Below are 17,585 nucleotides of genomic sequence, written 5' to 3' on the forward strand. Positions count from 1 at the left end.
GCAAATCATTTCCTTTTTTAATCCACTTAGGCTTTTGTTCCAAATCCATACATACAGAAGATGAGCCAAAAACAAAGTTCCCATTGTTATTACACTGTGGACATGATTCTTACACACAGGGCATTACAGTTTTCATTGACAAAGCCTATAAACCACATGAAAGTCTCCAATTAAAGATAGGATTTTTGTATGAACTTATTTAAGTTGAACTGTTTAGACTTAGTAGGAACGCACATTGTACCTACCAACAGACATCTATTCTTTTAATCAATGTGCAATATTCTTCTTGAATAGGTGTAATGTACTAAGGTCACATGTTTGCATGCAAAGCAGTGCCATTAGCTAAAATAAGTGCTTAATGTTCTTTTGAGAACTTTTGTACATTTTCTAAAAGTCTTTTGCATTTTTTGCTCTTTGCCTTTTCTGATAAGACATTCGTAGAATGTAGATTTCAGCCTTGTGTGTGTGATGTATTTTTCTACTAACTTGTGCTGGTTCAATATGACGGTCATAGTGGATTAAGCTTTGTGACAGTGGGACGAATGTAGCTTGCAATATTTCTGTTACTTCGAGGTTTTATTTATGGTGTGGATAAGCCTTTTTTATTTATCTTCAAAGCGTGTAAAAATATTGGTTTTACCTGAGTGTTATTAAAGGGGACTCAATTACAAATATTGTTTCTTTTTTTTACTTTAATCATTTAATCAGACCTATATATATATATATATATATATATATATAATTTTTATTTATTTTTTTTCAGTGTGAATACATGGATATAATCACAAAATGAGGTCTTTGGAGATGCCGTGTTCCAAGAATGGAGTTTGCGTGGTTGTGTTATTTTCACAGTTTCCATGATTAAGTGTGGAATGCAGTTCAACCCCCTCTTTCGTCTCCTTTATGTACTTCTCTCCTTCTCTCTTTCTTTATGCTAGAGTACATAGACAGACAGACAGACAGACAGACAGACTGACTGACAGATAGATAGATAGATAGATAGATAGATAGATAGATAGGTTTCTGTCATCATGAGTAAACAAACTGAATGGCAGGAAATTTAGTGCACATGAGCAAACAGTGCTCAGGAACAGCTGGTCACAAGTTTCCCCACGCCCTGGGCGGTACTAGTTTAAGTTCAATGACAGATGACTAGTTAGTGTGATAAACTCTGAACACACAAATGTCCTCAGTGATGCAAAACAATCGGAAAGAGCATTTGTACAAAATCCTTGTCATCGGTGATTTGGGAGTAGGGAAGACCAGCATCATCAAACGGTATGTGCATCAGACGTACTCCACTAACTACAGAGCGACCATCGGGGTGGATTTTGCGCTCAAAGTTCTCAACTGGGACTCAGAGACGGTCCGGCTGCAGCTGTGGGACATCGCCGGTAAGAGAAAGTAGGCTATAACAGTGTGTCAAAGCCAAGACATATCCGTGTCAGCATTTATTAAAAAATATGCTGAAAAGCAAGATGGCAAAAAGTGCTTTGTTTTTAAGTAGCACATAACTTAACTTATGGAATTTAGTCACTAAATATTCAAAAACAATTACCACGTTAACCATAGATTCAGCCAACATGTAAAGTTACAGTTACTACCACAATAAAGCTGAAAGGGTTAGCCAAAAGTGTCTTTAAATAAACACTTAAAACATAAACTGTAAAAATATTAGTCATTTGAATGGAAAACACTAAGTTATCTTACCATATAGGTTAAATAAATAAATATATATATATATGCCTTTTTTTAAATAAACGTAATTTCATTGCATTAGTTTTATCGTTAAAAGTTTTAATTTGACTACATTATAATTTACTAAGAAAATTATTTTTCTTTGTAATATTATTTAATAAGGCATAATTTATAAGGTTTAATGTAAAATATTATTAACATATTGTTAACATTATAATTGTTTTTATAAGCATAAATCAAGAATTCCCTGGCGTGACCGTGTTTGTTTAGATTAACGAAAACATTCAACTATTTTTTATTAGCTTAAACAAACAATTAAATATTATGTTGACATAGGCAGTAAGTTTGGAACTTTAAAATATAGCCACCAACATGCTTAGTTTTAACGTTGATAAATAAATTAATAAATAATAAATAACAGGGCATTACAGTTAAATCACAAACCGTTTTGCCATTTACAAATGGTAAAAAAAAGAAAGAAACATGGTTACTATAATTTTACTATAATAAAATAATGGTTAATTTTCGTAAGGGCTGGCTGGTTTGTTAGGTGGAGATCCGTGAAACTTTAGAGAGCAGCTCTATGTCGATATCAAATTAGTCCATTACGGCTTAACGTCGTTAAATCTAACGTCAGTTGATCTTGTTCTGCAACAAAATATGATCCCAAACCAGAAACCTTTGCTCGTCTCTGTTTATCGTCCTCCTCACGTGTCAGGCACGTCACAGTCTCATGTGAGAGAGATTGAGAGATAAATCACCCGGATGAAACTGGGGGAAAATCTCTAAACAAACCAAGGGTAATATTTCCAGCACTTACAGTTCTCAGTCCACAGCTACGGTCAATTTACAGCCACAGCACACCTGCTCGAAACAACACATTTGACAACAAAGCGACTTAGATGAGAAACACATGGAAAATCAATGTAGTGTTAGTTCTTAAAGATGTTTACTTATTTATTCATATGTTTATACGCAAATATATACCATGGTAACCTCAGTTTTCGCCAAAATTCCAACCATAATAATACCCCCTTCAAACTGAAGCTTTTAATCTTCCTGTCATTATGTTTGTTTGCATCACTTTAGTTGTAGTAACTAGCCGTGGTAACAATAGTAGCCTACCTTGTAGTGTTTAGTAAATTTTAATAAATGAAGTAGCATCTAACAAACACTTTTATTTTAGAAAGTCTACTGCTTTACTTAGGATAAGTAAGGTGTATGAGGCCCAATACAGAAGTAAGTTATTAAACCGCTCATATTCTAAAGCAGACTAAGGAACTTAAAGGTTTGTTCTTCATCATTAATATACTTTCCTTGTTATGATGACTGGCTTTATGTTAAACTCTCATCCTGACATGACTCAGCAGTCATACTTACACAGTCATAAACTCCTCGTGGGCTTCATAAACTCCTCATTGCTGCCCAGGAAGTCATCTGACATACAGTTTCATGAAGTGAAACATGCTGAGTTCATTTTCCTTGTTAGTGGCTAATAGTTTTCTCCAAAAGCACACACATTTTGCCAAGTTGTCAAGTTAGGTGACTGTAACAATTTCTGTAATGGGCAATCCCCACTGCTTCATCAAATGTCAGTCAGTGATAGCAGCAAAAACTCTTATTCAAACCTGAAAATTGCATTTTGTTCATAAACACATTAAGCAAAGGCCAGATTCATTTAGACTTGATTGATGATTTACATTCATTGTTCATATTTCATTGTACAACACCTGTGCAATATCTCAAAAGCCCATATGGATTAACAAAACCAATACAACATTTCTTGTTTCGTGGTCCATCAAGTGTGAAGCAGGCTGCTGTCAGACGGAGATCAACACACACCTCCTGATTCTAATTTTGAACAAATAATAGAACAAACTGAGAGAAACAGCTGTCCTAGGGAATGTTGTATAATGCTGGCAGCCCAGATGAGTGGCTGCATTCAGAGTCAGACAGGAGAAAGTCACACAGATGGAATGTGCCATTAGCTGGAAAAATCAGTAGTAACAAGCATATTTGATTGAATAAGAACAACAGGAAAGTTTGCTGTGGATACTGGTCAGAACAATGCGTATTTACACTATGCATGCACAAAGAATTGTAAAGAGTTATGTGTTCTTCACCAGTAGACTCATTATACTAAATGTAATCATGCCAACTTTATCCTGGCACAGGCTTTTTCTTAGAATTTGAGACCATGAGCTGCTACTTAAAATATCTTACTATATACAGTGGGTACGGAAAGTATTCAGACCCCCTTCAATTTTTCACTCTTTGTTATATTGCAGCCATTTGCTGCAAAAATGTCAACGATTCTGTGTTTTTCTGTCAATATGGGGTGCTGTGTGTACATTAATGAGGAAAAAAAATTAACTTAAATGATTTTAGCAAATGGCTGCAATATAACAAAGAGTGAAAAATTGAAGGGGGTCTGAATACTTTCCGTACCCACTGTATATAAGAAATTTATGCATGCAATATACAGTATACTAGTGTTCAAACATTTGTGGCTTCTTTTTTTCAAGAAATTAATATTTTAAGTAAGAACACATTAAATTGATCGAAAGTCACTAAAGATTTATAATGTTACAAAAGATTTTTATTTAAAATGCTGTTCATTTGAACTTCCTATTCATCAAAGAATCCTTAGAGTATGAAAAAAAGTAAAACTATTTTCAACACTAATAAGAAATGTTTCTTTAGCACCAAATCAGCACATTAGAATGATTTCTGAAGGATCATGTGACACTGAAGACTGGAAGGGCTGCTGAAAATGAAGCTTTTCCATCACATTACTTTTTAAAATACATTGAAATAGAAAACAGTTATTTTAAATTGTGATAATAGTTCACAATATTACTGTTTTATTGTATTTTTCACCAAACAAATGCAGCTTTGGTGAGCATAAGAATCTTCTTTTATTTTGAATGGTAGTGGCATTTGGCTTGTTGTGTGACGTGTCATGCTTCTCCCAGTTGTTTTTACCTTTTTTTTCTCCCTCTCCATTTGCACTGGAAGGTCAGGAGCGGTTCGGGAACATGACAAGGGTTTATTACCGGGAGGCCATGGGGGCATTCATTGTTTTTGATGTTACCAGACCCACCACGTTTGAGGCTGTCTCCAAATGGAAGGAGGATCTGGACTCAAAATTAACACTTTCAAATGGCCAGAGTATAGCCACAGTGCTCCTGGCCAATAAGTGCGACCAAAAAAGAGACTTTCTGACTAACAACAGCCTGAAGATGGACCAGTACTGCAAGGAGAATGGATTTGTGGGCTGGTTTGAGACGTCTGCTAGGGTAAGGCATAACATTTTGGTATGATTTTAGATGGAGCATCATATTTGTGTCTGTCTGCAAAAAAGTCTATAGTACCATGGTATAGTGATGGTTTCAGATGCTAATACCATGGTAATTTAATATATGCCATTATAGTATATTCACTAATTAGTGTATTCATGTTCCATGGGAATTAAACTAATAAAAAAGACATTTTAGGACATGGTATCAAGGTAATACTGTGTTTTGTTTGTTTTTTATATGTACTGTGGTATTCTTTGGAGTGCCATGTAAATACCCTGATATATATATATATATATATATATATATATATATATAATATATATATATATATATATATATATATATATATATGAATTTAATATATAAGTGTAATAAATTCATTCCACAGCTGAAAGTGTCAGGAGAGTTACAAGATTAATTTGTTGGTCATATGATCTCAACATGGCAGCCACCATTAGCAAGGACCACCTATATGTACAATAAAATAGCTTTTCTATCCCACTGACAGCAGTCTAACAAATATCTCTTGACAGAACTTGTATTGTCAGAGCATTTAGTGCTTGATTAAAGCTTCTGATTGAAGGTTATTTATATTTGCATGCTAATTAGACCTGCTACTCACATGCAGAGCAGTTGCTGAGGGAAACGGGAGAATGGACCGTTGGAACATTGGGGCCATCTCATTAAATCCAATAGAGATGTTTCAAAGGGATTGATTTATTTATTTATTTCAGGACCTCTGTCCATTCATCCTTATTGAAGAGTCCAATCAGTCTTAAATTAACCTCCATCTAGTAGGATTTTCATGGGTTTTAATAATTCATCACTGTTCCCAGGTCAAGTTCAATGGCAGATCCGATCAAACACAGTCCTATTCCTGAATGATCAAACCAAACATCTGAAAATCTGAAACCTGGTCGTCTAAAAATGTTTCATGTATGTTCTTTCTCTCTAAATTTTAGGAAAACATCAACATTAATGAAGCTGCCAACTTCCTTGTGAAACACATAATTGCCAGCGAGAATGATATCTTAAAATCAGTGGTTCCAGATACCATCTCTCCTCAGCTCAACTCTGACAAAGAAATGACCTGTTCTGCATGTTTCAAACCCTGAGAGAAGATGGCATTAATCTATGGCAGCAGTATTGGTTGTCCTTGGACTGAAGATGACGTAGATCTTCACACCCTCATCCCTCCAATTCCAGCACTATGGTCAACCATCGATAAGCCTCAACCACCACAGAGATCTGTCCGTTAGTTACAGCATTAAACTACAGACACTTTGAGCTTGCACACAAAGTACATGTATTTATGTTTGAAGCTGCACTTTTTTTTTTGGTCTTTTTGTGTTATGTCTAACAAAAACCTGGGGAGTTCTGGACTGGCATGCTTGACTGAACAAGGTGAGAGATTATAGAAGTACTTTCTGTCAGACACACAGACAGATGGCTGAATATGCTTTCAGAAACAGGAAAGTTTTATCAGTATTTACACCATAATATAGTTATTTCTGGTTCTGGTGGACTGAGTTTTAATAACCCCAGTGTTAAATGAAAAATAGCATTATACTTTTTTTTGACTGTCTTTAATGTGCAACACCCCTATTAAGACATTTTCAAAAGTGATTTGCATCTGCATTTCAGCTATATTCCTGATCTAAAGTCACAAAATGTTTTAAAGATGCCATAAAGTTGCTTTAAGAGCAGGTTTTTTTCCACTTTGACATTTTTACTTTTGAAACAGGAGGTTTGGGTTACACATTTTTAGTTTTGAAACAGGTTTGGGTTACGCATTTGTACTTTTGAAGCATGAGGTTACGCTTTAGTTAAGGGGTGTCCAACCCTGCTCCTGGAGAGCTACCATCTTTCAGATTTCAGCTCCAGTAGGGTTAGAACTTGCGACATGGATCTGATAAACTTGGGTACGACATGTATGCAGACTGTATGATGATGACACCTACTGACTCGTAGGCTACAACGCACGTTACTATAGAAGAAAGAAACGCAAAGAAAGCATGCGCTCGTGGTAAACAAAGAGCATGATGAATCACAGTTTGGCAGTTGTAGTTTTTACGTGTGCTGAAAAAAGTGGAAGAGGCGAAAGAGGAAGGGATAAGAGCTTGAGGTAAGCGGTTTTATGTTTTAGCACCGTGTCGTGTTGATTTCATGTCGCATTTTTATTGGCTGGTCAGTAGGGTCGTAGCTGCAAACACACTGTGCGATGATCATGCTGAATTTCTGACACTTTCAGAAAATGATCGTAGGCTATCTTTGGTCGCAAGAATGCGACAATGGCCATCTTTGAACCTCTCTCACTGTACGACATAGGACCACCGTTTAGGAGCCACGATCACAGAAATCGCCACGTTTGTTTCACGATGCCAAAATTGTGCAGTGTGTAGAAGACTAAGTCTGTTAGACTGTAGCTCTCCAGGATCAGGGTTGGAGATAGATTCATCACATTAACAAACCAGGATTTGCTACTTGCTAATTGGTGGCAGGTGGTAATAGTGGGTGGGACATTTTCACTCTAGAAAGCATTTGATTGGACAAAAATCAGTTTAGTTCAGGATGACTCATCAATATGTTGCTTTGGTTTTCTCATAAGAGAGTTCGTTTTTAAAAGCTGAAAGTTAATTTTATGAAAGCTTCCATGAAATGAAGAATTCACCCGTTTTCTAAATGCATCTTATTATGAATGATTCATCCATGCATATGTTTCATTTAAAAATTCAGTATGCCGTCATCTAATCAACAACCAATGGATTTAACCTCTAGAATTAAAACCAGTTCACTATGATATTCTGTGGTATGCATATTTTACCATATTGACAGTGTTAAAGGACTGTCATGCTAAGATAAATACAACTTTATGGGGTTTTTTTTAATGGTTTTTTAATTTACAGGATATGAACATGCATTGTGCAGTAACCCATAAAGTATTTATAATCAAGTTAAACATCTTTTAATTGTTTGCACAAAATAGATTTCTCAAACTATATCTGTAAAAAGAGCTGCCAACCTCTTCCCTTATCCACTCTGTCTCCTTGAACATCCTGGCCCTTCTTATCTACTGCCATCCTTCCATTTCATCCCTTTTTTCACTCCAATTTCACTCTGCATCTCACATCTCCTTTGCAGTGATTCACTGTATGACTCATTGACATTATATAAATCTCCCATGATTCCCTACATCACCATGTGCTTTATTCAAATCCTTTAATGTGTATATTGATCTGCTGCCTTTCCATATCCATCTGCACCTGCTGCAAACACCACATTTTTATTCTCAGATATTATTTGTCTATGTGGAAGATTTTGTATTATTAGGGATTGTATTGTATCATTAAATATGTTTTCGTGAGCTATTTAGTTGAGATGTTGTCAAGGTATAAAGAAACACTTTGAAATATGAAAGTGTTTTGTTTTGTAAGGTTTTACAATATAAATGTAACAAAGAAACATTTTTATGCTAAATATTTAATGAAAAAAGTACGATTCGGCTGAGACGGCCGGAGTTTTTTTGGCTTGTCTTGAAAAATGAAGACGACAGCCACGATTTGGCCATCTGAGACAAATTTCACAAATCCTAAAAGATTCCTCCAATCCTAGGCTAAAATCTGTAGTCTTTGATCGTTAGTTTGACATGTGCACCGACAGCCGACCATTGCGATCAAATTTTACCTCAGACGAAATTCTGGCAGTGTCAAAAGATTTGGTGCACAGTCCTGAAGTGTGACTTCTACTATGACAAAAGTCAAATTGTATTCGTTTAACTTTTATGAGTTGATAATGTAAAACTCCGGACAAGTTTTCTTACGCGCATCCGTTTTTAGCAATTTTCTGTGATTGTGGCTCCTAAACGGTGGTCCTATGTTGTACTGTGAGAGAGGTTCAAAGATGGCCGTTGTCACGTTCTTGTGACCAAAGATAGACTATACGATCATTTTCTGACAGTGTCAGAAATTCAGCATGATCATCGCAGTGTGTGTTTGCTGCTACGACCCACGTTTATTGACCAGCCAATAAAAATGCAACATGAAATGGCATGTTGATCAATGCGACATGTCACCAAAACTTAAAACTGCTTACTTTTTCAGCACACATAAAAAGTACAACTGCCAAATTGTGATTCATCATGCTCTTTTTGTTTACCACTAGCGCATGCTTAATCCATTTTATTCTTCAATAGTCGTAGCCTACGAGTCACTAGGTTTCATCCTCATACAGTTTACATACATGTCGTACCCAAATTTATCAGATCCATGTCGCAGTGTGATTTGTAATGCTCTTATAAGATTGCTAAAATCGTGCAGTGTATAGAAGGCTTAAGGGGAATTGGGGGTTATATGGTGGGGACTTTGAGTCATTGTGTCAGTAGGTGGCAAAAATTAGTGTCTTTTTGTGTTATGAACACATAATGAGTCACTGAAAGTCTCACTGTTTAAATAACGTAATTGTAATTGCATATGACAATTAAGATGTTTAGTGCGACTGCGAATCTCATTCAGACTCAAAAACAGCGACTCATTTAGTGAAGTGGGAGTATTCGTTCAGTAGGTCACTCAGTGTGTATTTTTAATCATGTTAAAATTGTTTATGATTTATGAATTTGATTATCTACCTATCAGTTTTGTCAATGTAGTCAAGTGAGAGCCCGCCCACAAGCGCTTCTGATTGGCTGTGATTTTTCACAAATCTAACTAAATTTAGGTGATCAAGTTTAAATTGGTCTTATAGATGACACTATTTTATGTTGGACTCATTAAATATAAATACGTATTACTCCTAATTAGATATGTTTAAGTAAAGTGAACACTATCTATGAAGGGCCCGAATCATTTTTTGAGTTCATGTAAAAAGGGAACATTTGCATAGAACTCCTTTTGAGGTGATTCTACTAAAGAAATAATTTTCTTCTAAATAGGCAATGTAATAATGATGACATAGTTTAAGTCATGAAACATGAAATTTTAAGTCATTCAAAACATTTAGCCTACCAAAAATAGTTCTTCATTTTGAACAGTGATTTCAACAGCTGAATATAAACATGCTAAAATAATTTATGCACAGGAACTAGTCTCGGAGGCAGACTGCTCGTTATAAGCCTCGGATTCCAGCGACTGAGCGAATGAAGAGGCTTGTGGGGGAGAGAAAACGAGTGAATGTGACGGAGGGAGTGAGGGTGTTACTCCCCTCTAACTGTGACAGATACCAGCTGCATCAGTAGCAGCAGATTCCTCCTCAGCGCTTTATCAAAAACAGTCTAATTAAACAGCCAAATTAATTTGCTGAAACATCCCCGTGCTTTTGTCGATTTCTACAAGTCTCGTAGATACGCAGAGATAAAGATGAAAGCAGAAAATTGGAAGGGTGAAATAGACGGCTGGCCGGATTTTGCACATCCTGCGCAGGACGTTTTTAGATCAAACAAGATTCTTAATGACATAATTGGCATTCGGGTGGTGCTATTGATATAGAATAGAAGAGCTTTAAATGTGGCATTTATGGGGGTTGTGGACGTTAGCATGGCTACCTATGTTTATTAAAAGCTCTATGCGCTTCTCTTGAGCTCTCTGAACACTTCACATTAGCTTCGCCGGAGAGAGCATCCCACACACAGACACCCACACAGCCACTGATTCTCTCTCATATAGAGCAGCATTCACGCACTCACACACACACACACACATCCAAACAGTTAGATGGAGATGAGCACGCATAAACATCCTCCCACACATAGGCTACTTCGCATTGTTCAGACTTAGAGATAGAAATCGCTCTTGCTTTCTCATTACTTTTCTGTGGCAGAACCGTGTACAGGACATGATGTACTCAAAAGGCACTTCAAGGATTATGATGGTACTGCCATGATACGTCCAAAAAATAATGCACTGCTATGGATTGTCCTAAAAAAATTGTATTTTGTGTCCTAAAAAAACACACATGATACCATGACTAGTATTTTTGTTTGTGGTTTGTCTCAATTCTCTGCATTCATGTAGTGCTTCCGCCTGAAAATAAGATTTTGATGTGCTTATATTACATAAGGAACAGTTAGATTAAAGCAGATTACTGGATATCAGATCAGACTAAATATCAAGCAAGATTTTCCAAAAAGAGAATCAAGATTTAAAATGCTGAAGTAAGTTTTGTGGTGATACATAAATACATGTACATACTGTAGAGATATATTGCATATAAAAAGAAAATACAATCATGGGCAGTACAAGACTAAAACGTCTTTCACAATTCTTGAGAAATAAAGCAACAATAACAATGATAACAACAACAACAAGTAATAATAATAAAAACACTTTATATGTTAAAATATACTGTAGAGATATCTAATATATAATAATACTTATACTATTATTATAAGCAATTAAAATTCCTACACATACTAATATATCTTGCATATAATAATCATCATAATAATAAAAGTTATTATTGTGTATTGTTGTTATTATAAATCAAAATATGTTATAATAATAACAATTATCTATCTATACAAAAATATGTGTGAAAAAAGTCTTGTCTTTAAAAATGCCAATATGTTCATGGACACTGCAGTTTCTAAAATGTCTTTCTCACTTCTTGAAGTACATTTATATCTGGAGTGCCATCCATCTGGTAGTCAGTAGTGCGATTCAAACCCTGTAGGCACACAGGCAGGCTCACAGAGTGAGAGGAAAAATGTTGACCGATAGAGAGATAAAGAGAGATAAAAGATTAAAACTAACAGAAAGAGAACACATATCCAACTGTAGTTCATCTCGTGTCCCGATCTTATCAGTCAGTGTCGCACCAAATGTGAGAAAATAGACCGTTTCACAGGAGGTTTCATGGACAGAGACACCTCGTGAGTGAGAAACTATAGAAAGACATCAGATGTGTTTAGAATAGCATTCCATCACACTATTTTTGCATTATGTACTCAATTTTCTATATGCATGCAAAACTTGGATGACCTTGTAGATTTGCTCAAATCTGAATATTGCATGGAACACTAAAACCCACAAAGCAAAAATAAACCAATATCAGTATCAGTTTTACCATCAACATCTTGATTTATTATTTGATCATACTACCAAAAAATACATTTTTATACAAAACTGGATTCAAAATAAAAAACAACCATAATTACCATATTAATGCTTATGATATCTTGACACTTACTGAATTTAACACAATGTCATGTGACAGCAATGTAGCAAAGTACAATTTGATAACTTTATCACAACACAAACTATTTTTAAAGAGTAGCCAGTATGTAGTGTATACTGTGCAGTATGCAGTCCTCTTCCATTCTAAATAGACAATTTGCACTACTTGCACTGCTGTCATAAGAATATGATATCTGATCTTTATTTTAATGTTTGTTTGTGGTCTCACTTGTTGGATCTACTGAGTTTAATTCTTAACAGACACAAGAGCTCATTTACTTTTAATCAAACACTTTGATCCCTGAACTTCACAAGACATATGAGAGCTGTGTGGGTTTAGTGTTCAAGAAGAACCAGATATTGTCCATTATGATGCACATTCCATTCTTTTCTCAGACTGTTTCTCATGTCTGTAGTCATAAGAGTTAATCACTTTGACTGGTATTAGCAGGAAAAACACATTGACCTAGTTAGTGGGTGGATGTGAACGGCTGATGGCTTTAAAATGCTATTTTAAAGAGATTCATTCATTCAGCTAGTTAGACTACCAATGTAAATCCATTATCAGAGTCATTAACAGCATTTTGTGATATCTAACATTATAAAATGATTTTATTCTATATATAAAAAAATAATATAAATATTATATTATAAAATTCATTTATTATTTTATTTTGAGATGATTTCTAAGCAATATTTTCTAAGGCTAGTGATTTTTCACCTTGAAAATAAAAAAATATTGTGTAGACCTACACTGAAGCGGGAACTGAGCCATATCGAGACCAGAATATCATCTTTTACTTGACTCAATAAGTAAGCACCTAGCAAGAACCCTAACAACCACACAGAACAACCTAGAAACCACTTTGCAGCCCTAGCATCCACCAAGAACCACTCAGAACACCCTAGCAACTGCATTGCAACACTAGCATTCACAGATAACACATTAGCAACCACATAGCGACCATAGCACCGACTCAGACAACATTTGCAACTGTATAACAACCCTAGCATCTGCCCGCAACACCTTCACACTGAAACCCTAACAACCACCCAGAACACCCTAGAAACTGCATAGCAACCCTAGCAACCACTCAGAACACCCTAGGCAACTACACAGCAACCCTAGAATCCACCCAATACATCCTAGTAACCTAATAGCAACAGTACTAGTTACTCAGAACACCCTAGCAACCCCATAGCGACCATAGCACTGACTCAGAACACCCTAGCAACCACATAACAACCCTATCAGAGCACCCTAGGCAACTGCACACAGCAACCGTAGAATCCGCCCAATACATCCTAGCAACTTGATAGCGACTGTACTAGTTACTCAGAACACCCTAGCAACCCCATAGCGACCATAGCACTGACTCAGAATACCCTAGCAACCACATAACAACCCTAGAACCCACTCAGAACACCCTAGGCAACTGCACAGCAACCGCAGAATCCGCCCAATACATACTAGCAACCTAATAGCGACTGTACTAGTTACTCAGAACACCCTAGCAACCCCATAGCGACCATAGCACTGACTCAGAACACCCTAGCAACCACATAACAACCCTAGAAACCACTCAGAACACCCTAGCAACCATATACAAACCCTAGCAACCACGCAAACACCCTAGAAACTGTATACAAACCATAGCAACCACACACAACACTCTGGCAACTGCATGGCAACCCTAGTATCCACCCAGAAGACCATAGCAACCACTCAGAACACCCTAGTAACTACATAGTGACCATAGAATCCACCCAGAACATTCTAGCAACCTAAGAGCAACCCTTGCAACCAACCGCAGACCATCATGGAACAGAGTTGGACTATAGTCATTTGTAATTTCTTCCGGAAATCTATAAATCTAGTTGAACAATCTGCAAATGTATCAAAGCTTCAATCTTCTCTAAGTTTCTAAGTTTGGCAAGTCACTCCTATTGTTTAAATTACTGTAGTTTAATTTCCTTTTTAAAGATGAGGTGGAAATGGATGGAGTCATGATGCAGGTCTGTTATTGGATCAACTCTCAGGAGTTTTTCAGGAAACAATTAACACATTTCCTGTCTGCTGTCTGATGTGAATGGATCTAAATGGATGTCAGTCAAAACACGTTGCTAAAAGTGTACACTTAAAGTGCCGCGCTGGAGGATGTGTGGTGACATCAGTCAACCGCTCAGAGCACAGGACTTGATTGAAGACCGAATTCTTTATTGCTCAAGTGTGTGACATGCTTCCTGTTTTCCTGAATGAGATCTAACGACATTAGGTAAGCCCTTCAAAATATACTTCAAGGATTAAAAATCCTTTGTTAGTTCAGAAAAAAAGACAGATTTGGTTTCAAAATGATACATTCATATTGTCGAGCTTTATGTTTTGTATCTCATTGATCATTTTCAGTCCACAAAGTTGCAGCGGTCTCTATTGTGTGCCATTTTTTTTCAAACGACAGGTCTGTCATTTCCTTTAGGCAAGACTAGCACACCTCATTCCATCAATAACTGGGACATTTGAAATAGACCCCGGAGTGGACTCTCAATGGACTAGAGTGAATCAAGAGCAGCCAGAGCTCAGAATATAGATTCATGTTAAATGAAGTACAGACTGTACAGTATGCCTGCACACCCCGTCAGAGCTCAGAGAGCACATCTGTCCAATACAGGCTGCCTGTTGAGAATTACAGCAGCTCTGAGGCCAGTTTGCTCTGCAGTTAGATTAAGGGTAGAATGTTTGTTAAAAATAATAATAATAAAAAATAATATTTAAAAAAATCAACTTGCTATATAAACTGCAACCTGACAGAATATAGACCTGGTGGCATTGTTTTTGTTAACTAAAAATTATTACAAATAATTTTCATTAATATAATATAATATAATATAATATAATTAAAAAAAATTTAAACAAATGAAAATTGGCAACTAATTGAAAAATAAAGAATAAATGTTGAAAACTGAAATAAAGGTTTAAGTACTAAACATACTAAAACTAAAATAAATATGAATTAAAGGGGTCATATGATGCGATTTCAATTTTTCCTTTGTTTTCAATTTTTCGCCCAAATTAATAAAGAATAACTTTTATTCTTGCTGTAGTATTGTTGTTGCCGCCGCCGCCATGTCATGAAGGCGCTGTGTTTCGTTGTGAAAGCGAAACTATTTTGTTTGGCCTTCCAAAAGAGGACGATATCCGCTTCGTCATGCCTGGAGCTGATTCGTGCTGGTCGCTGAGGAAATACATCAACTTCGCGCTGTGGATCGCCGGATCGGCTTTCACCGTGGACGAAGCGGATTCAGATGTGTGCAGCGCATTTTGCGGAGGATGAGTACTGTTTCCTGTCAGAGTAGCCTACAATGCCGGTGTCTGTTTCTATAAAGTGTTTCAGTTCCAACTTTGCAAGGACAGTCTGGCTCTTCTGACTCGCAGCCTGTAAGTACGTTTTTTATATTTAAAGAATTGTCATATGACCCCTTTAAAGCTAAATATAAAAATAAAAAAATACAAACAAAATTTAAACAAAATAAAATCAATAAGAACACTGAAAAATAAAAATAATTAAAATAATCTGAAATCTGAAAATTCAAAATATTTATAAATACTATAGCATTAATAAAACTAAAATAACACTGCCTGGAAATTCAAAACAAAATAAAATAATTTTATATTGATTGTATTTTTATTATATTATTATTTATTTTTATATATAATCATATTTACATTTTTTGACCAAAAATTAAGCCACATCAAACAAATATCCCATCGATTTGCACAGGCTATGATACAGTAGCTTTTGCTTTGTTTTTACATAATGCATGGTTAATTAAAAGGCCCATATTTGTGGACCTATATAAATGAATGTAATGTGTTACGACCCTTTAAGATGGTCTAGGGGTAAAAGGAGTAACATTAAATTTGTGGCAAATCTGTAGACTTGATGGAGGCAGCAAGAGACAATGCAGGGACACAAACTGCCAACGAAGTGATTTATTATACAAGGTGAAAAGAATCCATATAACTACAAAATATAAATCATTTAAAGAGACAACCCATATGTACAAATATTTACAACTCAGGAAAAAGGGAAACAAAAACAAACAAACAAATCAACCCAAGAGAAAGGGGACGCTAGTGACGCCAAAAGAAAGAAAGAATACGGTAATCTGTGCAGAATCTAAATGTGCCATCGGGTATGGACGTAACAAATGTTTGATTGTAAGGATATTTTTTGTTAAATTTTGTGTGGTAAACGATTTTTGTACTCAGTTGCCACCATTTAATGTCCAGTGTAAAATCCAGGTCCTGAAGCAAAACCAGCCTAGAGCCCATGATTGTGACAGAGACAGTGAGGCTACAGACAGACCCAAGTGACCAAGAAAAGACCAGCTTTTTCCACAAAACACAAGCTTTTTCCACAAAACACAAGGGCAGTGTCATGGCCAGAGATAATGCTCTATATTGGCTGCTCTAGTGACTCACTGGCTCCAATAAGCTCATTCCTGTCTGCCTTGGCCTCTTTATCCACTCCATGGCTCCAGACAAAGTCAGTGGGGGTGACATTCTGTCCTAGATTTTATGGTTATGTCGCAGGTTTATGGGGTCCATACAGCGGTAATGTGTAATGTTTAACTCTGTTTAGGTAGCTGAGGGATCAAAAGACAGCTAAAATGTCTTGCCTCAGTGTGCATCCAAACGATTATGAGAGAAACAAGAACTGTCTGCAGTTTAGGTTTAGTGGATTCTGTATATAGTGCAGAGGTGTAGTAATCAGCTCTTTCCTGTAATTAGACTAAACACCAGTGAATGAGAGAGGACATCATGTGTCCCGTTCTGTTCTGTTTGGCACTCTTGGGCCTTGCCCTCCAGACATGTCTAATAGGATGAGAGTGTAATTAAAAGAGAGAAAGAATGAATTTGGAAGTCTCTGAGATAAACGAGCTACAGCGGGGTGATTGAATATTTAGTAGTGATGAGGTGAGCAGTGATTGAAAATGTTTGGCTTTTGATTCGTTCACAATATTTTTCTCATAAAGTGAAAACGTTTACAGTCTCATAAGAGATACTAAAACTAAAAGCTAAAAGTGTTTTTAAACTGGAAAATGGTCAAAAAAATAATCAGATATAAACTCAAGATTATGAGCTATAAACTCTCAATTCCTTGAACAATTGCTTCAAAATCTAAATTAAGCTTTTTTATTCCATGGCAGAAGCAGGAAAACGGAATTGGGAGATGTACACATATGCTGTATTTCTGAACAAATCAAGAATCTGTGTTTTTGAACAAATATTTTAAGTGAACAAATCACTCACTCACACTGAGGTCACTTCCTTTTTTAAGTGTGTGACTGATTTCTTGCCTTCAATTACTGACTCTAGCAGGAGCCAATAACATTCAAGTATGGGTTTTGAAGCAGC

General features: G+C 36.1%; 1 protein-coding gene across 1 annotated transcript; it reads left to right on the forward strand.

Moving 5' to 3' along the window:
- Positions 1-1,195: 1,195 nt before the first annotated feature.
- Positions 1,196-6,297, forward strand: LOC107701102 (ras-related protein Rab-38-like). The gene is made up of 3 exons (XM_016503032.1): positions 1,196-1,394; positions 4,717-4,997; positions 5,963-6,297. Exons 1-3 carry the CDS (start codon positions 1,196-1,198, stop codon positions 6,113-6,115), a joined length of 633 nt encoding a protein of 210 aa, XP_016358518.1. The 3' UTR covers positions 6,116-6,297.
- The last annotated feature ends 11,288 nt before the right edge of the window (positions 6,298-17,585 follow it).

Source organism: Sinocyclocheilus anshuiensis, unplaced genomic scaffold (assembly GCF_001515605.1).
Source record: "Sinocyclocheilus anshuiensis isolate Anshui unplaced genomic scaffold, SAMN03320099.WGS_v1.1 scaffold907, whole genome shotgun sequence".
Classification (NCBI taxonomy): domain Eukaryota; kingdom Metazoa; phylum Chordata; class Actinopteri; order Cypriniformes; family Cyprinidae; genus Sinocyclocheilus; species Sinocyclocheilus anshuiensis.